At 32.1% G+C, this 20,395-nt stretch overlaps 2 protein-coding genes across 3 annotated transcripts in view; one reads left to right on the forward strand and one right to left on the reverse strand.

The window, feature by feature from the left end:
* zgc:100829 (uncharacterized protein LOC445149 homolog) overlaps positions 1-15,838 on the reverse strand; it is a 32,947-nt gene extending 17,109 nt beyond the window's left edge. The window contains exons 1-2 of one of the 2 annotated variants that reach the window (XM_051093840.1): positions 15,722-15,838; positions 5,125-5,450 (exon numbers count right to left, since the gene is read on the reverse strand). In XM_051093840.1, coding sequence (XP_050949797.1) covers positions 5,125-5,296 — 172 coding nt within the window. In that variant the 5' untranslated portion in view covers positions 5,297-5,450; positions 15,722-15,838. Of the gene's footprint in view, positions 1-5,124; positions 5,451-7,377; positions 7,619-15,721 lie in introns of those variants that run through there. The other variant, XM_051093839.1, reaches the window with a different exon arrangement.
* Positions 15,839-15,990: 152 nt separating this feature from the next.
* The window catches only part of nrg2a (neuregulin 2a), a 133,689-nt gene continuing 129,284 nt past the window's right edge, over positions 15,991-20,395 (forward strand). Inside the window, exon 1 of the mRNA XM_051092759.1 lies at positions 15,991-16,077. The gene's annotated coding sequence lies outside the window, so the exon portion shown is untranslated. The remainder of the gene's footprint in view (positions 16,078-20,395) is intronic.

A 20,395-nucleotide genomic window follows, 5' to 3' on the forward strand; every position in this document is an offset into this window, starting at 1 on the left:
CGCCTCTTAATGCATCGTTTTTCCTTCTGAAGCATCAGTGAGCATTTGAACCTTCTGTAATAGTTCCATAGTTGTCCTTAGTGTGAAAAGATGGATCTCACAATCATAAAGTCATTGTTGGAAAGGGTTGAAATACACAAAAATGCTAAAAAAAAACCAAAAAGAATTTGGGGGATCTGAAGGAATTTTCTGAAGAACAGCGGACAGTTTAAGTGTTCAGGACAAATAAGGAATTCTTGAACAACATGAATCACTAAACAAAAAAAAAGAAGAAATACAAACAAAAACTAAAAACAGCCATGGATCATTTAGGCATCAACACAGTATTAAGAATCAAGTGTATGTAAACTTTCAAACTGGGTCATTTTTATAAATTCAACTATTATTTTCTCTTGTGGGACTATACGTAAACATGTTTTATGTGAAATATCTTATTCAGGTCAGTACTAACCCAAAAAACATGCATTTTGTATGATCCCTCTTATTTTGTTAAAATAATTACCATTTTGCAGATTCTGCAAGGTGTATGTAAACTTTTGACCTCAACTATATATGCTGATTTGCTGCTCAAGAAACATTTTATTATAATTAAAGTTGAAAGCAGTTGCTTAATATTTTTGTGGATTATGTTCATGTATCAGAATTGATGAAAACAAAAAAAAAAACAAAACAAAAAAAAATTGTGTAAATAAGTGAATCCTTGCTAAATAAAACTACGCAAATATGCAGTGCAATATGTAAGACGTTACAAACCCAAAGGCAAAAAACCACAAAAATCAGGAGACATAACACGTCCACATCTTTGACTCACAACTGTTGATAATCAAATCTACAATCCCAACGTTCTCCCTTTTTCTTCCTCCTCAGTGCGTTTTGAACGCCTCCGCTTCCTGTACACTTCCTGTTTTATTGGCAGTCATCTATGTGAGGGAATGGAACTTGGCCTGGCTGACATTTCCTTTCTTGCTCTAAAACTGGGTCAGTCACAGAAGTGTTTCCTCTGCCTTGTGTAGCCTGCTCACCCAATGCAAGGGTCAGGATGTCTACAGAAACTCACTTTATTGTATTATTTCTTGTTATGGCATTGCACTATTGTGTGACAGAACCTTGAATGACTTTATTTGTCATTTCATCCGCTTTGCTAATAGACACCATGGTCTATAAGACAGGGTTGCAAAGAGGCAGTCAAGATGTTGTATCAGTATGTCTTGGGGAAACTATTGACCTGCAAGAACAGCTGTTGTTGTCTCAAGGAGATAGAGGACTCTCTGTTTTCCCCTGAGGTCTGAAATTCAGGGACCTGATAATAACCGCTTTGTTACTAAGCAAAGACAACTTCCTCTTGGAGTTACGCATGTCAACCTAAATTATTGCAGTGAACTTCCGTATGAACCCAAGAGAATGGCTATACAGTGGCCCCAAAAAGTTTCTGGACACTTAAAGGGACAGTTAACCCAAAAATAAAAATTCTGTTAATAATTATTCACCTGAACGACACATGTCGTTCTAAAAGTGAACAAAGGTTTTACGGGTTTGAAACAGCATGTGGGTGAGTAAATAATGACAGAATTTTCATTTTGGGTGAACTATCCCTTTAAAACTTTGATTGCATTTGTTTTTTTTTTTTCCTCATTGACTAATCCAGCTGAGGACGATCTGTCAAAGTTCTGGCTCTTCCAGTAACAAAGCCGATATGTCAGATTCCATAGGCCCTCTGTACGTCTAACCAGTTTAAACGGGTGTAACTTTAGCAACGTAAAGTTTCATTTTTCATTCTTTTGTTTGCTTTTTTTCACAGCTCTGTCTCTTTTGCTGTTTTACAGATACCCTCTATCTTTCAGTTGCATTCCTCTCATATCTCAGCTGATTACTCCTCCCTTTTACCAGCTTTTACCAGCTCACGGAAGTCTTGTATCTGTGACGTCTGCGACCTTTATTGTTAAAAAGTGTTGAAATTGAGGAAAAAACCCTCATGTTGTAGATTCTTGACTGGATGTTTTCCATGTTTCAGTGTTACACTGGGGAAATCCTTTAAAGGAGAAGTCCACTTCCAAAACAAACATTCACATACAATGTACTCACCCCCTTGTCATCCAAGATGTTCATGTGTTTCTTCCTTCAGTCGTAAAGAAATTATGTTTTTTGAGGAAAACATTTAGCATTTTTGTCCATATAATGGACTGCTATGGTGCCCCGATTTTGAACTTTCAAAATGCAGTTTAAATCCGGCTTCAAACGATCCCAAATGTGGCTGTAAACAATCCCAGCCAAGGAAGAAGGGTCTTATCTAGCAAAACGATCTGTTATTTTCATTAAAAAACTTAATTTTAAATACTTTTTAATCTCAAACGCTCCTCTTGCCTTTCTCTCCCTGAACTCTGTGTATTCTGACTCAAGACAGTTAGGGTCGAAAAACTCCAATCGTATTTTCTCCCTCAACTTCAAAAAACATTTTAAAATCATCCTACACTGCTGCAGAAGTACCGACCCAGTTTTTGCAAAGTGAACATGCAAAGAAGATCAAACACCCTTAACAAAAAAGGTAAGCGATATAGGACGATTTTAAAAACCCTAACTGCCATGAACCGGAACAAAAACAGTTCAGGCACAGTAAGACAAGACATCTAGCATTAAAAAAGTATATAAATTGTATTATTTTTATTAAAAATAACCAATCGTTACTAGATAAGACCCTTCTTCCTTGGCTGGGATCGTTTACAACCACATTTAGGATTGTTTGAAGCCACATTTAGTTCAAGTTCAAATTTGGGGCACCATATCAATCTATTATATGGAGAAAAATGCTGAAATGTTTTCCCTCAAAAAACATAATTTCTTTACGACTGAAGAAAGAAAGATATGAACATCTTGGATGACAAGGGAGTGAGTACATTATATGTGAATCTCTGTTTTGGAAGTGGACTTAATATCAGATTTTGTTGATATTAGTCATGACAATTTTCTGATGACGTCTGGGCGTCTTGTGCTTAGTCAGAAGACTGTAAACTTGTCTTGTGTGTTGTCTGTGACGTAGATGTTCCGAGTGGTGGCATCCATCACTGTAACTCTCATCTCATCTCATCTCATCAAATGTAAATATTTTTATGTTTCAGAGCACTTTCTGTCGTCCAAACATCTGTGTCCACCTCTGTAAGTCTATTTACAAGATGTTTTTCCATTAAGTCTGCAGTACCACTTTGGTGAACTGGGTGCTATCAGCTCAGCTATTCTGCCCTGACTACGTCATGTGCCACATTAAGAATCTGACCATATTAAGTCATTTAAAGGCAGCAATAAAAAGGAAGAGTTTTCTGTGGCTTACAGATGTGGGGACGGTAAACGCACTGATTACAGATTTGCATTCGCAATTCAAATGTCCCACATTCAAACCTCAAGATGCTGACTTTAATTTCAGGTTGAGTGTCCTTCTAAAATGTCAACTGTATGTCTCTTGTTAAAGTGCCATACGTAGTCAGAAAGGATCGTGTCTAAATATACGATTTGCTTAAATTTTGTTTTACAACTTTATAAGGTTTTAATGATCTACGCACACCTGTGTCAATCTAAACTCATCACTTTTTTTCTGTTTCATTGTTACCATTAGTTAATGCATTATCCAACAATGAACAATATATATTTTACAGTATTTATTAATCATTGTTAATATTAGTTAATAACAATGTTCATGTGCGTATTAGTTCACAGTACCTTAACTACTGTTGCCAGATACAATTTCAAATTGTATTTAAATTTTAATAATATACTTCACTTATGTAAACAAATATAACCTTATTGTTAAGTGTTATCAATAAAATAAAATAAAATGGTAACATTTTACAATAAGGTTTACAACAAATTTGTCAACATTGATGCATTAACTAATAAAATAACAATGAACTATTTTTTTTAGCATTTATTCATATTTGGTAATATTAGTTAATAAAAATATTAATGTTCATATTAACTAATATAGTTAATTCATGCAAACAGATGAAACCTTCTTGTAAAGTGTTACCAATAAAATAAAATAATAAAATAAAATGAAATAAAATAAAATAAAATAAAATAAAATAAAAGGTAAGGTCTCATTTGTTAACATTAATGCATTAACTAACATAAATAATAAGAAGAAATTAATATTAAATAAGGTAAATAAATTCTATATAAATATAGATATAATATATATTATATATTTTATATATAATATATATTTTATCTAATATAGTTAATTCATGCAAACTAATGAAACCTTATTGAAAATGTGTTACCAATAAAATAAAATAAAATAAAAATATATAAAAAAAAAATTAAATATAAAAAAATTAAATTAAATTTGAAAATACAATAAAATAAAATCTGAAAATACAATAAAATAAAAACAAATTATGAACAGAAAATTTTGTATGGAAAAAATGGAATAATAATGTTGTTATTATTATTCAAATTATTAATTATTAACTAATCAAATTATTAATTAATTAGTAATTGATTATTCATTAATTAAATAACTAATTCAAATACAACTAAAAACAACTATAAACAACAACAACAATAAAAATTATGTATATAAAATAAACCTGACGGTCAGGATTTTTACTGTTCTGTGCTAGGAGAATTTTGTTTTTTATATAATAATAACAATAATAATAATAATAATAATAATAATAATACAGTTAAATTAATAAAATGGTCTCATCCATGAGTAAATATACAGAAGAAATATTGTAGCACTGTTTAAACTAAGTTTAAACTAAATACATAAAGGCCTGGTTTCACAGACAGGGCTTAGACTAAGCCAACATTAGGCCATAGTTCAATTAGGACATTTAAGTAATTATTTTTTTAACGTGCTTTAGAAAAAACATTAGTGGTGTCCATCTTGGGATAAAACAAAGGCACTGATATATTTTAAGATCAGTCAGTGCAAGTTTATTTCAGTTGAAACAGCTCAGACTTACATTTTAGCTTGAGACAAGGCTTAAGCCTTGTCTGTGAAACCAGGGGAAAATCTTAATTTCATCTACTGTATTAAAAGTTCTCTGAGAACTTGCTTCAATAAGACACACAGATCACATGACATATCTGCTTTCGATTTAATCGGTGTGATATAAACCCATCACCCACCTGTCTTTGGTTTGGGTTTGAGTGGTTCCCTCTCCATCTTCTCCTCTCGCTCCTTCCAGCGGCGCACCTGCTCCTCGCGCATCTTCAGGAAGAGCGTCTTCTTCTGCTCATCGTTCAGAGCGTCCAGCACATCTGGGTCGATGTACATGTCATTCAAGATCTGCTGCAGCATGGCCGTGTGTGTGGTGCACCCAAATATATCCTGAGATTCAGCAACAGTCCTTCAGAACGAGGATGACGGTGGTAAAGACGATGATGAAGCCCAGCTCGGTCCGTTCACCACACACAAGCTCTCATCACTAATTAGCAGCCATAAACTGGACACGCTGTCAGAAAGAAATAACAGATTACAACATCTGGAAACAATCTGATCTCTTTAATAGTTTGTTTGCTCTTTCGCTTCCTGTGCAGCTTGAGATTTTTGGTGTGTTATGTTAAAAGTCCAAAAAGTCCTGATCTTTGTCTCTTTCTCTGTTTTTTTTTTTGTTTTTTTTTTTCCCAATTGTTTGTTTGTTTATACACTTAAATGCTCCAGACCCATGGTTTTCTAACAGGGTGGATGGGAAAATTAAACTTTTTTTATTTACAAAAATACATTGTTTTTAGGGTTGTCCAAGTTAACTTTAAAAAAATATGTTTATTTAATTTTTTATTTTTTTATTGATCACATTTGTTAAGGTTCCTTTCGATTTTTAAAAGACTAGTGACTAGTTAATGACTTATTTACCCCCCCAAAAAAAAAAAAAAAATTTTTATTTTACAGTTGTCAAAGTTAACTTTAAATAATTTAATTAATCAAATTTGGCAGTTTCTTTCTGATTTTTAAAAGACTAGTGACTAGTTAATGATGTATTTACAAAAATACACATTTTTTTTTACAATTACCAAAGTTAACTTTAAATATACTATTCAATGAGCTAAATGCATTTTTTTTTATTTAATAAAATTTGATAGGGTTTCTTTTTGATTTTTAAAAGACTAGTGACTAGTTAATGACTTATTTACAAAAACATCTTTTTTTTTTTTCTGGTTGTCAAAGATAACTTCATTAAACTTAAAACTTATTTAATATGCTTAATGAAAAAAAAAAAAAAAACATATGCTTAATGCAAATATATATATATATATTTGCATTAAGCATATATATATTTAACATAAAATATATATTTCATATATATTTTTTTTTTATATAATATATATATATATATTTTTGCGGTTGTTAACTTTAAATATATTATTTAATATGCTAAACATTTTTTATTTAATTAAATCTGATACTTTTCGATTTTTAAAAGACTAGTTAATGACTTATTTTACAAAAGCAATTTTTTTTTTTTAGTTGTCAACTTTAAATATATTATTTAATATGCTAAATGCAATATTTTAACTTTTTTAATTGATCAAATTAGATACAATTTCAATTTTCAATTTAGATTTCAGTTTCAATTTTTACAAGACTAGTGACTAGTTAATGACTTAAAAATACAATTTTTTATGGCTGCCAAACACATTATTTAATATGCTTAATGCAAAAAATGATATGCTTTTAAAAACAGAACACACACAAAAAAATAAATGTATTAATAAAGTTTCACTGACAGCTTAATACAAAGTAGTTTTCAAATAATAAAGAACATTTTAAATATTTTAAATAATGATCAGCTTTAGTATTATGACATTATAAAAGGATTTTATTGCATGTATTGTCTATATAACACCATGTTTTTCCGCTCACACAGTATAAACATATTTACACTGCAAAATATGCAACTGCCTTTGTATTTTAATAAAGGGGATTATCATATTCGGAGGTTGTGGGCATCAAAAAGTTAAGAAACTTTTGTTAAAAAGCGTATTTTTACTCATTTACACATGATTTCCCAGTTGTTTTAGGCCTGACTGAGGGGATTCCTCAGGAACAGGGGGGTTCACTTCTGTCGTCAGCAAATCCCCCTTCCTTTCACAAGACACTTCTGCTCTATTTTAAAATGGTCTTATTTTGGTCACAACTGAGCTAGCATGCTGTGACCTCTTTAAGAGAGAAGGCGGACATCTACAACTAAAAAAATGTGAGATAACATCATTTACAAAAAAGTACAGCAGCAACAGCAACTATGACCGAGACAAAAAGACTGGATGTCTGCCTGCCTTCCTACACATACAGACTGCAGTTAATGCCTAGAAATGGTGGCAAACAAAAAGAAAGTTGGAAAGAGAAGAAAAAAAGCCTGTGTGAAGTAAAAATGTACTCACAGCTGGGTGCGGACGCTCCACGGCAGACTTTACTAAGAGAGAGAGTAAGTGCTTGTGTGTCCTTCTTGCCTTTGTGTATGACTTAGCTGGTGACATCACAGCATTCCATAGTCTCTCTCTCTCTGCCTCTCTCTCTCTTTTCTTTTGCTCTTTCTAACAAACGTACATTACACACTGTCCCTCGCCTTCGCACAAACACACACTTCCTTTTTGTTCCTATAACTCTCTTAGGCTGGAGAGAAACTCAGGAAGCAGACCTCAGCTGTTGGCACTGCAAACGAAGTAGCAGCATCCTGTTTAACTGAGACAGAGGCGGGCGAGAGTTTGGGAGAGAGGAGGAGGGGCGGCTGAAGGAGAGGAAGAAGAAAAAAAATGACACACAACTTCATCACTAAAGCAAAGGAATTTACAGAAAAACACTTAAGAGGATGAGTCGCTCTTGACATTAGTCAGCGTACTTTCAGTGCCAAAAATAAAAACTGTACGTTATTTGGAAAGCAATAAGCCACTTCCTTTCTGACTGAAATGTGTCCAGTGATTACATACGTGCACTGAAACAAAACTCCCCTGTTATTTCCTTACAAATCTCTGTTTGCTGTAAACTGACAGACAGGAAGGACACCTGGTACAAGTGTAAGACTTTGTTAAAACATTCTTCTTGTAAGAAAAAAAAAAAAAAAAAAAGACACTGTCAACGACATTGTGTTTTTAAACGCTGTAGATGGTTTAGTCACACACCAGAGGGCGCACGAGAGCATAAACTATCTTTGTTATCTGTACCGATCAGAAATAGTTTTACTGCTGTAATGAGTGCAGTGATACTCTAGGTCGAGATTATTAATAAATCAGTGATTCTTTGTTTTGGACACATATTTCCAGTCATATTTTCACATGCATCCAGCCACTCTGGAAACCAGCTTACCGTGTTTTGAATCTTATTCCTCTCTTTCAGTTCCTATTTGACATCTTCCAGCTTACAGTTTTCTATAACAAACGTGTGATGACATAAGATTTTTATTCTTTCAGTGAAATTTGTATATGGAAATGTAGGCTGCGTTTGCTTTGTTAGTGTTTAAACACTTAAGTTTAATCAACAGCGCCATCTACTGGTTTTCAAAGACCGACTGGTCTGTTATGAACAGACCTGATAACGTTGATTTAAAAGGATTGTTCATCAAAAAAGGGAAATTCTGTTAGAATTTACGCAACCTCAAGTTGTTAAACTTCTAGAGAAATTCGAAAATTATTACACAACTCTTTTCTGGGGAACAGAAACTGTTTGGTTACTCAAACTGTTCAACATACAGTCAAACCAACAACTCTTCAGACACCAGATATAATTTTTAAAACTTTTTTACTAGTGAGTGCAGGACACTATAGTTAATTTATGTAATTGAGGGTGGCAAAATAAAGTAAACTGTGACGTATTATAGCCAAAAATTCTTCATACAGTGGATTATCAGCTAAACAGATAAAAATTGGGGCCAAAAATTATTCAGACACTTTGGCCTGACCATGTTTTGCTTAAGTGTTTTTTCTTTAATTGCTCATGCAACTATTTTACTCCACAGACTGAACAAAATTAAGCATTGCTTGGTAATTGCGCAACAAAGTAGTTGTGTAAATATTGTCATACTAACAGTTGTAATCCATTACATGCCTTTCTATCTGACATTATCAAGATATATTTGTTTTGAAACAGTTTTAACTCTGAGTTCTTGTCATATTTTATTATCATTTTCTAAACTATAGTGAATATACTGTAATAATGTGAGAAATGTTGAAGGTGTCTGAATAAATTTTGTATGGAAGCCCGTTTCTGCCACTGAATAAAAAATAAAAAGAAAGGTTATTGCGACTTATCTCACAATTCTGACTTTTTTTTCAGAATTGTAAGATTCTGAAGTCGCAATTCTGAAAAAAAAAAAAAAAAAATTGCATAACATAAACTCGCAATTGCGAGTTATAAAGTTAGAATTCCGAGATATAAAGCCGCAATTGTAAGAAATAAAGTCAGAATTGTGTAATATAAACTGGCAATTGCAAGTTAAGTCAGAATTATGACATATAAACTCGCAATTCTGTAAACTTATCAGTCTTTTTTTCTCCTCAGAACTTATAACTCGCAATTGCAAGTTTGTATCTCATAATTCTGAGAAAAAAAGTCAGAATTGCGAGTTTAAATCTCGCAATTCTGACTTTATAACTGTTGGATTACAAATTTCTAAAAGGTTATGTATATTGTGATTTAGCAGACAGCCCAAGCCCTGAGACAGTAACCTTTTGTCTTTATGAAGTTCCTGAACATCTGGCAGGTTTCCCAAGTTAAGTGTGAAGTTTAAGCTCAAGGTACAACTGTGCCGAATTCTGTGTTTATATCTCACAGTTCTAAGAAAGAAAGACAGAATTGCAAATTTATATGACACAATTCTGAGAAAAAAAAAGTCAGACTTGTGAGATGTAAACTCGAAATTGTGAGAAAAAAGTCAGAACTGTGAGACAAAAAGTCACAATTACCTTTTTTATTTTTTATTCAGTGAAACAGGCTTCCATACTTTGGTGTTCTTCAGAAGGAAGACATTAATGCAGGTTTGGAAAAACTTGAGTATGAGTAAATGACAGAAATTTTATTTTTGGGTGAACTATTCCTTTAAAGGAACACTCTACTTTTTTTTGGAAAATAGGCTCATTGTCCAACTCCCCTAGAGTTAAACAGTTGAGTTTTACCATTTTCAAATCCATTCAGCCAATCTCCGGGTCTGGCGGTAGCACTTTTAGCATAGCTTAGCATAGGTCATTGAATCCGATTAGACCGTTAGCAAAGGAGTTTTGATATTTTCCCTATTTAAAACTTGACTCTTCTGTAATTACGTCAACAGTTGTGATTTTTAGGCTGATATGGCTAGGAACTATACTCTCATTCGGAATGGAATTTGGAATGAGTATAGTTCCTAACCATATCAGCCTAGAAAATCGCAATTTTTTATTTTCCGTCAGTCTTAGTACACGATGTAACTACAGAAGAGTCAAGTTTTAAGTAGGAAAAATAATGTCATTATATGTGGTCATTTTTGAGCGAGATGCTATCGGTTTAATCAGATTCAATGATCTGTGCTAAGCTATGCTAAAAGTGCTACTGCGAGACCCAGAAACTGGCTGCATGGATTCGAAAACGATAAAACTCAACTGTTTAAATCTAGGGGAGTTGGACAATAAGCCTATTTTCAAAAAAAGTGGAGTGTTCCTTTAAGCCTGTTCATCACAAAAAAGTATACAGCACTTTTAGTGTTTTTTTATTTGATTGATTGATTTATTTTTTGTCCTATTTAAGCTTGGTAGCCTCTGGTTACTATGACCTAGAGTTTTATAGACATTTCTAAAAAAATGTTTCTTTTCAATCACACACTCAATCAGTCAATTAATAATAATAATGGATTACAATGAACTAGGCCTATTGTTACACAAGTTGCATCAGGTTTTTCAAAATTAATTATATATTATATATATATATATATATATATATACACACATATATATATATATGTATGTGTATATATGTGTATATATATATATATATATACATATATATATATATACTACCGTTCAAAAGTTTGGGGTCAGTACATTTTTATTGTTTCTTTTTTTTTTTTTTTTTTTTTTTAAGAAATTAATACTTTTATTCACCAAGAATGTATTAAGTTAATAATTAAAAGTTTATTAAAAGTTAATAATAAATAATTTACATTGTTATAAAATATTTATATTTTGAATAAACACTGTACTTTTTAAACTTGTTATTCATTAAAGAATCCTGAAAAAAAATAAAATAAAATAAAAAATAAATAAAAATAAAAAAAAATAAATCACAGGTTCCAAAAAATATTTGGCAGCACAACTGTTGATATTATCCAACATTGATCATTCTAATAATAAATCCGCATATTAGAATGATTTCTGAAGGATCATGTGACACTTAAGACTGGAGTAACAGCTGATAAAAATTCAGCTTTTCATCACAGAAATAAATTCTATTTTAAAGTATGTTAAAATAAAAAAAAACATTATTTTATATTGTAAAAACATTTTGCAATATTACTGTTTTTTTCTATATTTTTAATCAAATAAATGCAGCCTTGATGAGCATAAGAGACTTCTTTAAAGACTATTACAAGTCTTACTGACCCCAAACTTTTGAATGGTAGTGTGTATATATATATATATATATATATATATATATATACACATATATATATACACACATATATATATACACATATATATATATATATATATATATATATATATATATATTTACATATACATATATAGTTTTGTCAAAATTGTTGTTTATTACTAAAACATTATTACCCATCTACCATTTATATAATCATTTACATTTTAGCCAAAAATGTCAGCAACTATTTGTGTGCATTTTGTAATGCTAAAAGTTATCATTACACTATTAGCGTAGAAATAGTCACAATCTTTAAAGGCATTTCAAAACTGCCACACTTAAGTATCAGCTTAGATATGAATATTTTGGACTGTTGGACTGTTATTTTCAGATGACAATAAAATTAACAAAAACAAAGTGTTTCATGTTAAACGGAAACAAACTGATTTTAAATTTTATGGGTCTGGCTTCCAGTCTCATCTGCATCCAGCTATTTTTAGCTGTACAAAACAGCTCGTTTTTGCTGCTTGATATTGCAAATTGTTGTGTCTTACCATATTATTTTTAATCTTATCTACGAACACAATGGTTTGTAGTGCAAAGAGTTTTACTGTTTACTGCACGTTGTCATTCTTCTCATTATTTCCCTATTGCGGCTAATGAAACGGAAGTCTGACTCATAACTTTACTTCTGTGTTAAAGAAATGGTGAAGAGTAAAGGATTGCTGTGTTTTCATGAGCAAATTACTCATATCACAAGAATAACTAAATCAGTATTGAATAGCTACTAAAAACATACCGACTATGGGTTGTGTTACGCAAGTCTGGTTATTTTTTTTATAGATATAATCAGTAAATAATATTACTTATCTAGTGTTTTAGATAATGGAAAAAGCGATATGGCTTAAATATTATTCTTACACATGTTACTTCTTATTTATTTACTATTAATAAACTTTTTTCTCAAATACTAGCTATAATTCTTGATAATATTCAGCCACCAGATGGCGCACCTCTCTACACAGCAGATGAGCAAAACTGAATGCCTGTCAAAGGAACCTTATTGGATGTCTGAAAGAGACATTCAAGCAGTGCATTCAAAACTTCAGTCCATCCAGCGTGGCAGCTATAATTCAGGCTTGTTCACATTATTGATCTGCTTCTTCAGACACTTAAGACTGAAGCATAGACACTATCTGCTATATCCAGTGCATACAGATGTTCAGAAAGAAGCCACATATGCTAGCAAAAGGTTAAAATATAGGTCTACTGTCTAAAGTAGTTTACACAGAATTAGTATGTAGGCTAAACAGAAACTTCAGGGACCAAACGGTGACTACAGTTTGACTCAAAATGAAGGATCAACTGACTGATAACTGAGCTAAACTAAACTAGACAAGGTTTGTGCTCAAGATAGATAACCCAAAACTGGCTTCTAGATGAAAGCACCACACCCATCATCGCTTTAACGCAGAAATAGGTCACTACTGACTCATATGAGGAGCTTAGACTAGTGCTAAACATCTGGACACTTTGGAATGAATGAAAACAGACACAACTTCAAACGCCCTGAAAAGTTTTTGAAATTGCACTGCTTTTTGTGTTACTTTAGTTTTATTGATACAACTATAGTCATATTAATTTATTTTTAAATGTTGAGTTTATTTTCATTTTAGTTAGTATTAGTTTTAGTAGTTTTATTATGTGCTTTTTAGTTTTTATTTCTTTTTTTTTTTTTTAAATCTTATTTCAGTAGTTTTAGTGATTTTAGTACTTCAGCTTCAGGTTTTTTTTATTTCAGGTAGTTGCCAATGCAACATTTCTAATTGCATTTTTAATTAACCCTCTGGGCCTCTGGCCATTTTGTACTGAAAAAAAAAATTATATTTTAAATTTTTAAATATCGCAGCATGATCGGAATGAGATGACACTTGGTGACTTTTGTTGCATTAGCTATGTGAACACACAAAAAAATCACGGACTGACTCAGACATGTTAAAGGGTCACAAAAAAAAAAAAGTCACACTTGGCTCCTTCGCGGTCAAAAATGACCGACATAGGAAATGAATGGGAAATACAAAAAAATATGAAAACTCAGGGAATCTTTTGGTGGTACCAACTACAAATCAGCTGCTGTGCAGTAAAAAAAAAAAAAAAAAAGTGCACAGCAATCAAGCGGTGACACTCTAGAATATCAAGAGTGCAAAATAGACACCCACACACAGACACACATAGAAATGAACTGATAAAAATGCAACAGAGCAAATTTTGAGAATATGTGAAATAAAATGAATAAATGTAAAAACACCAAAAGAGCCACTCTCAAAAACAGACACACTCAGAAATTAACTGCAACAGAACAAATTTTGAGAATATGTGAGATGGGAGAGCAATTTTCTTGTAAAATAATTACAGTTTATCTGTAAATATTTACAGTTATATTTATTTATGGTTTAGAATTTTTGTTTTACCTCTTTTTCTTAAATTTACTGTTTGATAATTATTTATAGCAAAAATGTATGTTTCTGCTCTTATTTTCGCAATGTTCCTGATATCTGAGTAACAGTAATGCTTCGCATGTGTTCCCTTTCTGACAAAATTTTAATGTTTGTTTGTAATCATAATGCAACCTGATATTTATCTAACTAAAAATATCTAAACCTTGACAAAAAAAGTTGTCTTTTAGAATGTCTAAATGTATATCTAAAAGCAAAACCTAATAAAATATGTTAAAAAAAAACAATGGTCATCCAAAAGCCTCTGTATACATGTATAATATGTATATAGGGAGATATACAGGTGCTTACATGACATTACACATATTTTTATGTTTTAATGACACCAAATGGCAGAATTCTTACTTCCAAAAATGTGGTCACTCAGTTTAAATGTGCAATGTTGCATTTTTATATATATATATATATATATATATAGACCATTTCGTCAGATGTAAACATACTGGTCCCGATACACTTCCTGCTTCTTTTTTTTTTTTTTTTTTACTTTACACAAACATCACAAAAAAATACAACCAACATAACATTTGACTGGATGAAAATGTTACATTAGCACCTTTAAGATGTATTTGTAAATGTGAAATAAAATAAAAAATAAAAAAAACAGGAAGTGCTTCTGGACCAGTGTTGTTTACATCTAGCGGAATGGTCTATATATATATATATATATATATATATATATATATATATATAAATGATTACATAGTAATTATATAAATAAACAGATATTAATTCTAATGGGAAAAACCGCTTATTAAAATTTTATAAATATTGCATACTGTCATAAAATCCCCTCAAACTGCTAAATAATAATAATAATAATATTATATATATATATATATATATATATATATATATATATATATATATATATATATATATATAAATTATTGAACAAAAATATTTTACAATGATTTTCCTGAAAGAACAAAAATTTACAATTCAAGGCTTCGGTTATTTTTGACCGTGAAGGAGCCAAGTGTGACTCCTAAACGAAGAGGCCCAGAGGGTTAAAAGATTAAGCTTGTGTACTATTTAGATTTTATTTTAGCTTTATTTCAATTTCTAAAAGGTTATCATTAACAACACATCCATTTTCTACTTATCAGACGTCTACATATAACATCTGTTCCTCTATTTTAAAGTGTCTCATCCAGTTATTTGTGTCTCTTACCGATTGCTTGTTCCTTTAAAGTATGTTTTCATTTTCTTGCTTTATCGTCATGGAAACTAAATTGATCTGCAGCTGCGATAACCGTTTAAAATCATAAGATGGCGACAATTAGCTATTCCAACAGAACAGGGTTGCACGTCTATGACAAAATAGTCGCTTTTATCTAGTTAACGTTACATCAATAGCTACAAACCAGCACCTTAACGTCAACTTCACAGTGTTCGTCTGTGCAGCGTTAAAAACTAAAATTTAACATCCTAAATTAACTAGGAGTTATAATTCTACACTTTCGCGAATATTAGTATGAATTAGCCTAGTTAAAATAAGTTAGAACAACTGCCATTGAGCATCAGGATATATAACGTTAGTAAATACAAAACAAGTTCGAGTTTTCATGTGCAACCGCGTTCGTGAACAGGTGTTAGTTAAACTTAAAAAAAATAAACATCTCAGACTACGCCAATATGACTTATACAGTACCTTGGATGATATCTTGGACATTCCCATTTATCTCATCCTTGTTTGCTCAGTAAGTGCAAATTACTCGACCGAAACGCTAAGTTCTGCAGCCCAGTTTTTTTAACCAATCACCTGTACTGAAACGTCATGTGACTAATAACTTTCGTCTTGATCTTGATGACGTCAACACAACGCTGATTGGCTGATGGAACCACAACAGCGCATAAACCCCGAAGGTTTTGCAAAACGCGGATTTTTTTTTAATAAACTGTTACATCATACATGTACTGGTACTTTTCTTCAAGATGTTTAAAAAGTCGTGGGAGTTAACAGTATTTGGAGTTTGCCTAAAACAACCAGGGACAACTTTCCTTCAGGTAAGTTTCATTTTACATATTTTCTTTCAGTGTTGGTTTAAGGGCCAAAAATGCAGGGTTTCTGTAAAAAGTATTTGGATGAGAAATAACTAACACTACAAAAATAAAACGGTGATGTGATTAAATAGTGTAAGCCATTTTTTTTTTTTTTTTTGACGTAAAACCGATCAACAGCCAAAAAAAAAAAAAAAAGGGTATAACGTTTCAGAAGACTTACTGTGACTAACTTTAGAATAAGGCTTACAATAACATTGTATTAAAAATGGTTGTTTGTGATGTTACATTGTAAAGAAATACTTAAGGAACACTTAAAGGGATAGTTCACCCAAAAATAACTATTTTGTCATTAATTACTCACTCTCATGTTGTTCCAAACCCTTGAGACCTTTGTTCACCTTCGGAACACAAATTAAGATATTTTTGATGAAATCCGAGAGCTTTCTGACCCTCCATAGACAGCAAGGGTCCTACCACCTTCAAGGTCCATAAAGGTACCAAGAGTATTGACAAAATAGTCCATGTGACATCAGTGGTTCACCTGTAATTTTATGAAGCTACAAGAACACTTTTTATGCACAAAAAACTAAAATAACAACATTCTTCTCCTCCATATCACCCTAGCACCAGCTCTCCATGCGTGTGCTTTGATATGCATGTAAACAATGCATGTGCATGGTGCTGCTGATGTAGAATATGCATACGCTGTGGCATATTTACGTTCAGAGGAAAGCATGCATATGCATCGTGGTACTCTTCAAAATGGCAAAATGTTTTTTTTTGCGCAACAAGAAATATTCTTATAGCTTCATAAAATTTCGGTTGAACCACTGATGTCACACGGACTATTTTGTCGATGTTCTTGGTACCTTTCTGGACCTTGAACTACCTTGGTAATATCCTTGCTGTCTATAGAGAGTCAAAATTTATGAAAAAAATACAAAAATGTGTGTTTTGAAGAAGAACAAAGGTCTTACGGGTTTGAAACGATTTGAGGGTGATTAATTAATGATTGAATTTTCATCTTTTGATTAACTGTCTCTTTAATAAGCATGTGCATGTCATCACCATTTTCACAAATCTGCATTTTTGTAGTTTACACAGAAGCGATAATGGTATAATTTTAAAAAACTTTTTGCAAGTTGGTAGGATGAATTATAGTGCATGCACAAAGCTGCACACTCAAAAAGGAAGTTTATTTGTACACATTTTTGTGTTGACTATTTTAACATGTTTTGTGTCATTTTGTGCATGTAATTGACACAAGTTGTGTAATTATAACACATTAGTGTATAGAAAATTAGCAGGAATAACACAGGTTGAGTTGAAAGTAACACAAAATGTGTTGTCCTTAACTAGACACAAAGGCGTGTTTAGAAACAACAAAGGTTTTGTTGTTTTCAACACATCCTTTTTAAGAGTGTGGGTATGTTACTTACAAATTGTAGTCTGCTACTGATTCCAAATGACATGAATTAAATTGTCGTTAGTAACATAATCCATTACCTTACACAATTTAGGTAATATAATCAGACGACTTTCGGATCACTTTTAGATTACTTTTGACCTAACTTGTTTATTACATTCATTTAAAGGGGTCCTATTATGCTCTTTTACAAAGTCTTGATGTTGTTTTGGGGGTGTACTAGAACATGCTCCCATGCTTGGTGGTTTGAAAAAATGCATTATTTTTCACATAATTTACATTATTAAAATACCTTTCCCCCCAGCCTGGCACAAAAGGCTCGATTAGTTCCGGGTTTGATGAAGGCTCGCCTTTCGAAAAACAAAACATGTTGCGATTGGTTAGCTGTCCCAGTGTGTTGTGATTGGCGAACAGCTTAGACGGTGTTTCAGTACTGCCACGCTCCTTACCAAAGCAGCATGTTCCGTGTAGAACTGTTAGCACAAGCTAGATTAAAGCGATTCCTATGTTTTAAATATGGATATTTTTCTTACAAAAACACATTGACTCTCTACAGGAGGCCTTTATTGACCCCCCGAGTCGTGTGAGGCACTATTATGATTGGATGCACTTTATTTGACTTGTTTTGGACTGATGAAGAGAAACACCTGTCTATGCCGTTCAAAAGCTTGGGAGTGCCAGGATAAATTTTAATATAACTCCGATTGCATTCGTCTGAAAGAAGCAAGTCATATACACCTAGGATGCATGGAGGGTGAATAAATAATACGCTACAGTAAGTTAGTGTTCTGTCGTCAGCCTGTGAGATCGCCGATACATGATATTATCATGTTAATTTATTTAATTATATACATACTTAATTTCATTGCCCAAAACCAGCTCCAGTATATGGCTAAAAGCAGCCTAATGTTTTTAATATGACTTAATTAATATTTGACATGACAACAATTAAATAAAAACGTTGTAAGTTAATTATAATGCTTACATTTAATTAGTTATTCAAAAAGCAACAGAAAACGAACAAAGAACATCATTACTGATTAGTTTAGCTTAGTCTAGTGGAAGTTTGTGCATTTAAAAAAAAATACTCACGTTATAAGTGAAGCTAAATACACTGTATGATGAATAAATCTCTTACCACACACTGAACACGTCTATGGCGCGGCTCCGACACGGCCACCGGAAATGATCGTGGTCACACTAGCCAATGCTTGTTGATACATCAGCCGCACTTCAGTATGCGTTTCGACCCCCTATACTGCACACGTGTATGGTGCGGCTCCGACACGGCCACCGTCTAATTGCAGAGGATTTGTGAGTTTAATGAAAAGCTAATAATTAAATCATAATAATGTAAAATACATCATTATAAAATAACATTCATCAAAATTAAAATACCTACTAAAAAATTGAAACATTTAATTTGTTTACCTGCATGTCAGGTGACCATTTACCAACCTCAGAGATGGCATGCAAATGTGATGCTTAATTGTTAAAATATTTATTTTAAAATCTCAGGAGTACTTCATGTAAGTATAATATATTAGATGAAAGAGGCTCAGATGATTAAAAAGTTTGTGAATCCCATTACATTTTAATATTTACATGTAAATAAGAAATAACAAGAATATGTGTATTTTAATGTGTTTGACAGACAAAAGTCTTCCAAAGAGATACGAATAAATGGTTAAATAACATATTGAGGGATCATTTAAATTAAAATTTAATTAAAATTTAAAACGTTCATCATTAGTTGATGCAGTGTTGAAACACTTCTTAAAGCTGAAATCATTTTTGTAAATCTGTGTTTGTGTAAATCTGTATTTTTGTCAAATGCTGTGTAGCCACCTAAATAATGGCTGGCTGGTTTGTGTAAAAACTTTCAGAGTGTATATAACCAGCAGGCTATGTTAAAATGTGAATGTTGAAAAACTCCCATCTCATGTTCCCCCCATAACTTCAAAATCGTCCTATATCGGTGTTTTACCTTTTTTATTGAGGGTGTTTGATCTTCTTTGCATGTTCACTTTGTAAAGACTGGGTTGGTACTTCTGCAGCGATGTAGGATGATTTTGAAATGATTTTTGAAGTCGAGGGAGAAAATACGATTGAAGTTTTTCAACATACCTTAACTGTCTTGAGCCAGAACACACAGAGTTCAAGGAGAGCTATGCAAGACGAGCGTTTGAGAATAAAAAGTATTTAAATTTTATTTTTTTAATGAAAATAACCGACCGTTTAGCTAGATAAGACCCTTGTTCCTCGGCTTGGATCATTTACAACCGCATTTGGGATCGTTTGAAGCTGCATTCAAACTGCATTTTGGAAGTTCAAAATCGGGGCACCATATCAGTCCATTATATGGAGAAAAATGCCAAAATGTTTTCCACAAAAAAACATAATTTCTTTACAGCTGAAGAAAGAAAGACATGAACATCTTGTATGACAAGGGGCTGAGTATATTATATGTGAATCTTTGTTTTGGAAGTGGACTTCTCCTTTAATTTCAGTTACCTCTTTTCACCAACACGACTCAAATTTATTCCATGATTTAAAAGTTTTTAACTAAAATGCCACACAGGCACTTCAGTGCAAGGTGTCAGATGAATCAGTTAATTTAATAGTGTCATTACATAGATAACTTTGATTTTTAGAGTTTACTATATTTTTACTATGTAATTTGTTATAGAACAAAACAATAAATGCTCTTCAAGTAATTTTAACCACATAACTTTTTACTTTACATTTACTCATAAATATGAAAAATGTTAAGTGTAAAGGTGATTTTTGGCAGAGCAATGAAAATGGACACCATGTTCAGTAAACCAGTTATTATTTTTGCAGTTCCATTTGTTTGGCTCTAGTTGTGTAGAAATCACACATTCCACCTTAATG

Source organism: Labeo rohita, chromosome 21 (genome assembly GCF_022985175.1).
Source record: "Labeo rohita strain BAU-BD-2019 chromosome 21, IGBB_LRoh.1.0, whole genome shotgun sequence".
Lineage (NCBI taxonomy): Eukaryota > Metazoa > Chordata > Actinopteri > Cypriniformes > Cyprinidae > Labeo > Labeo rohita.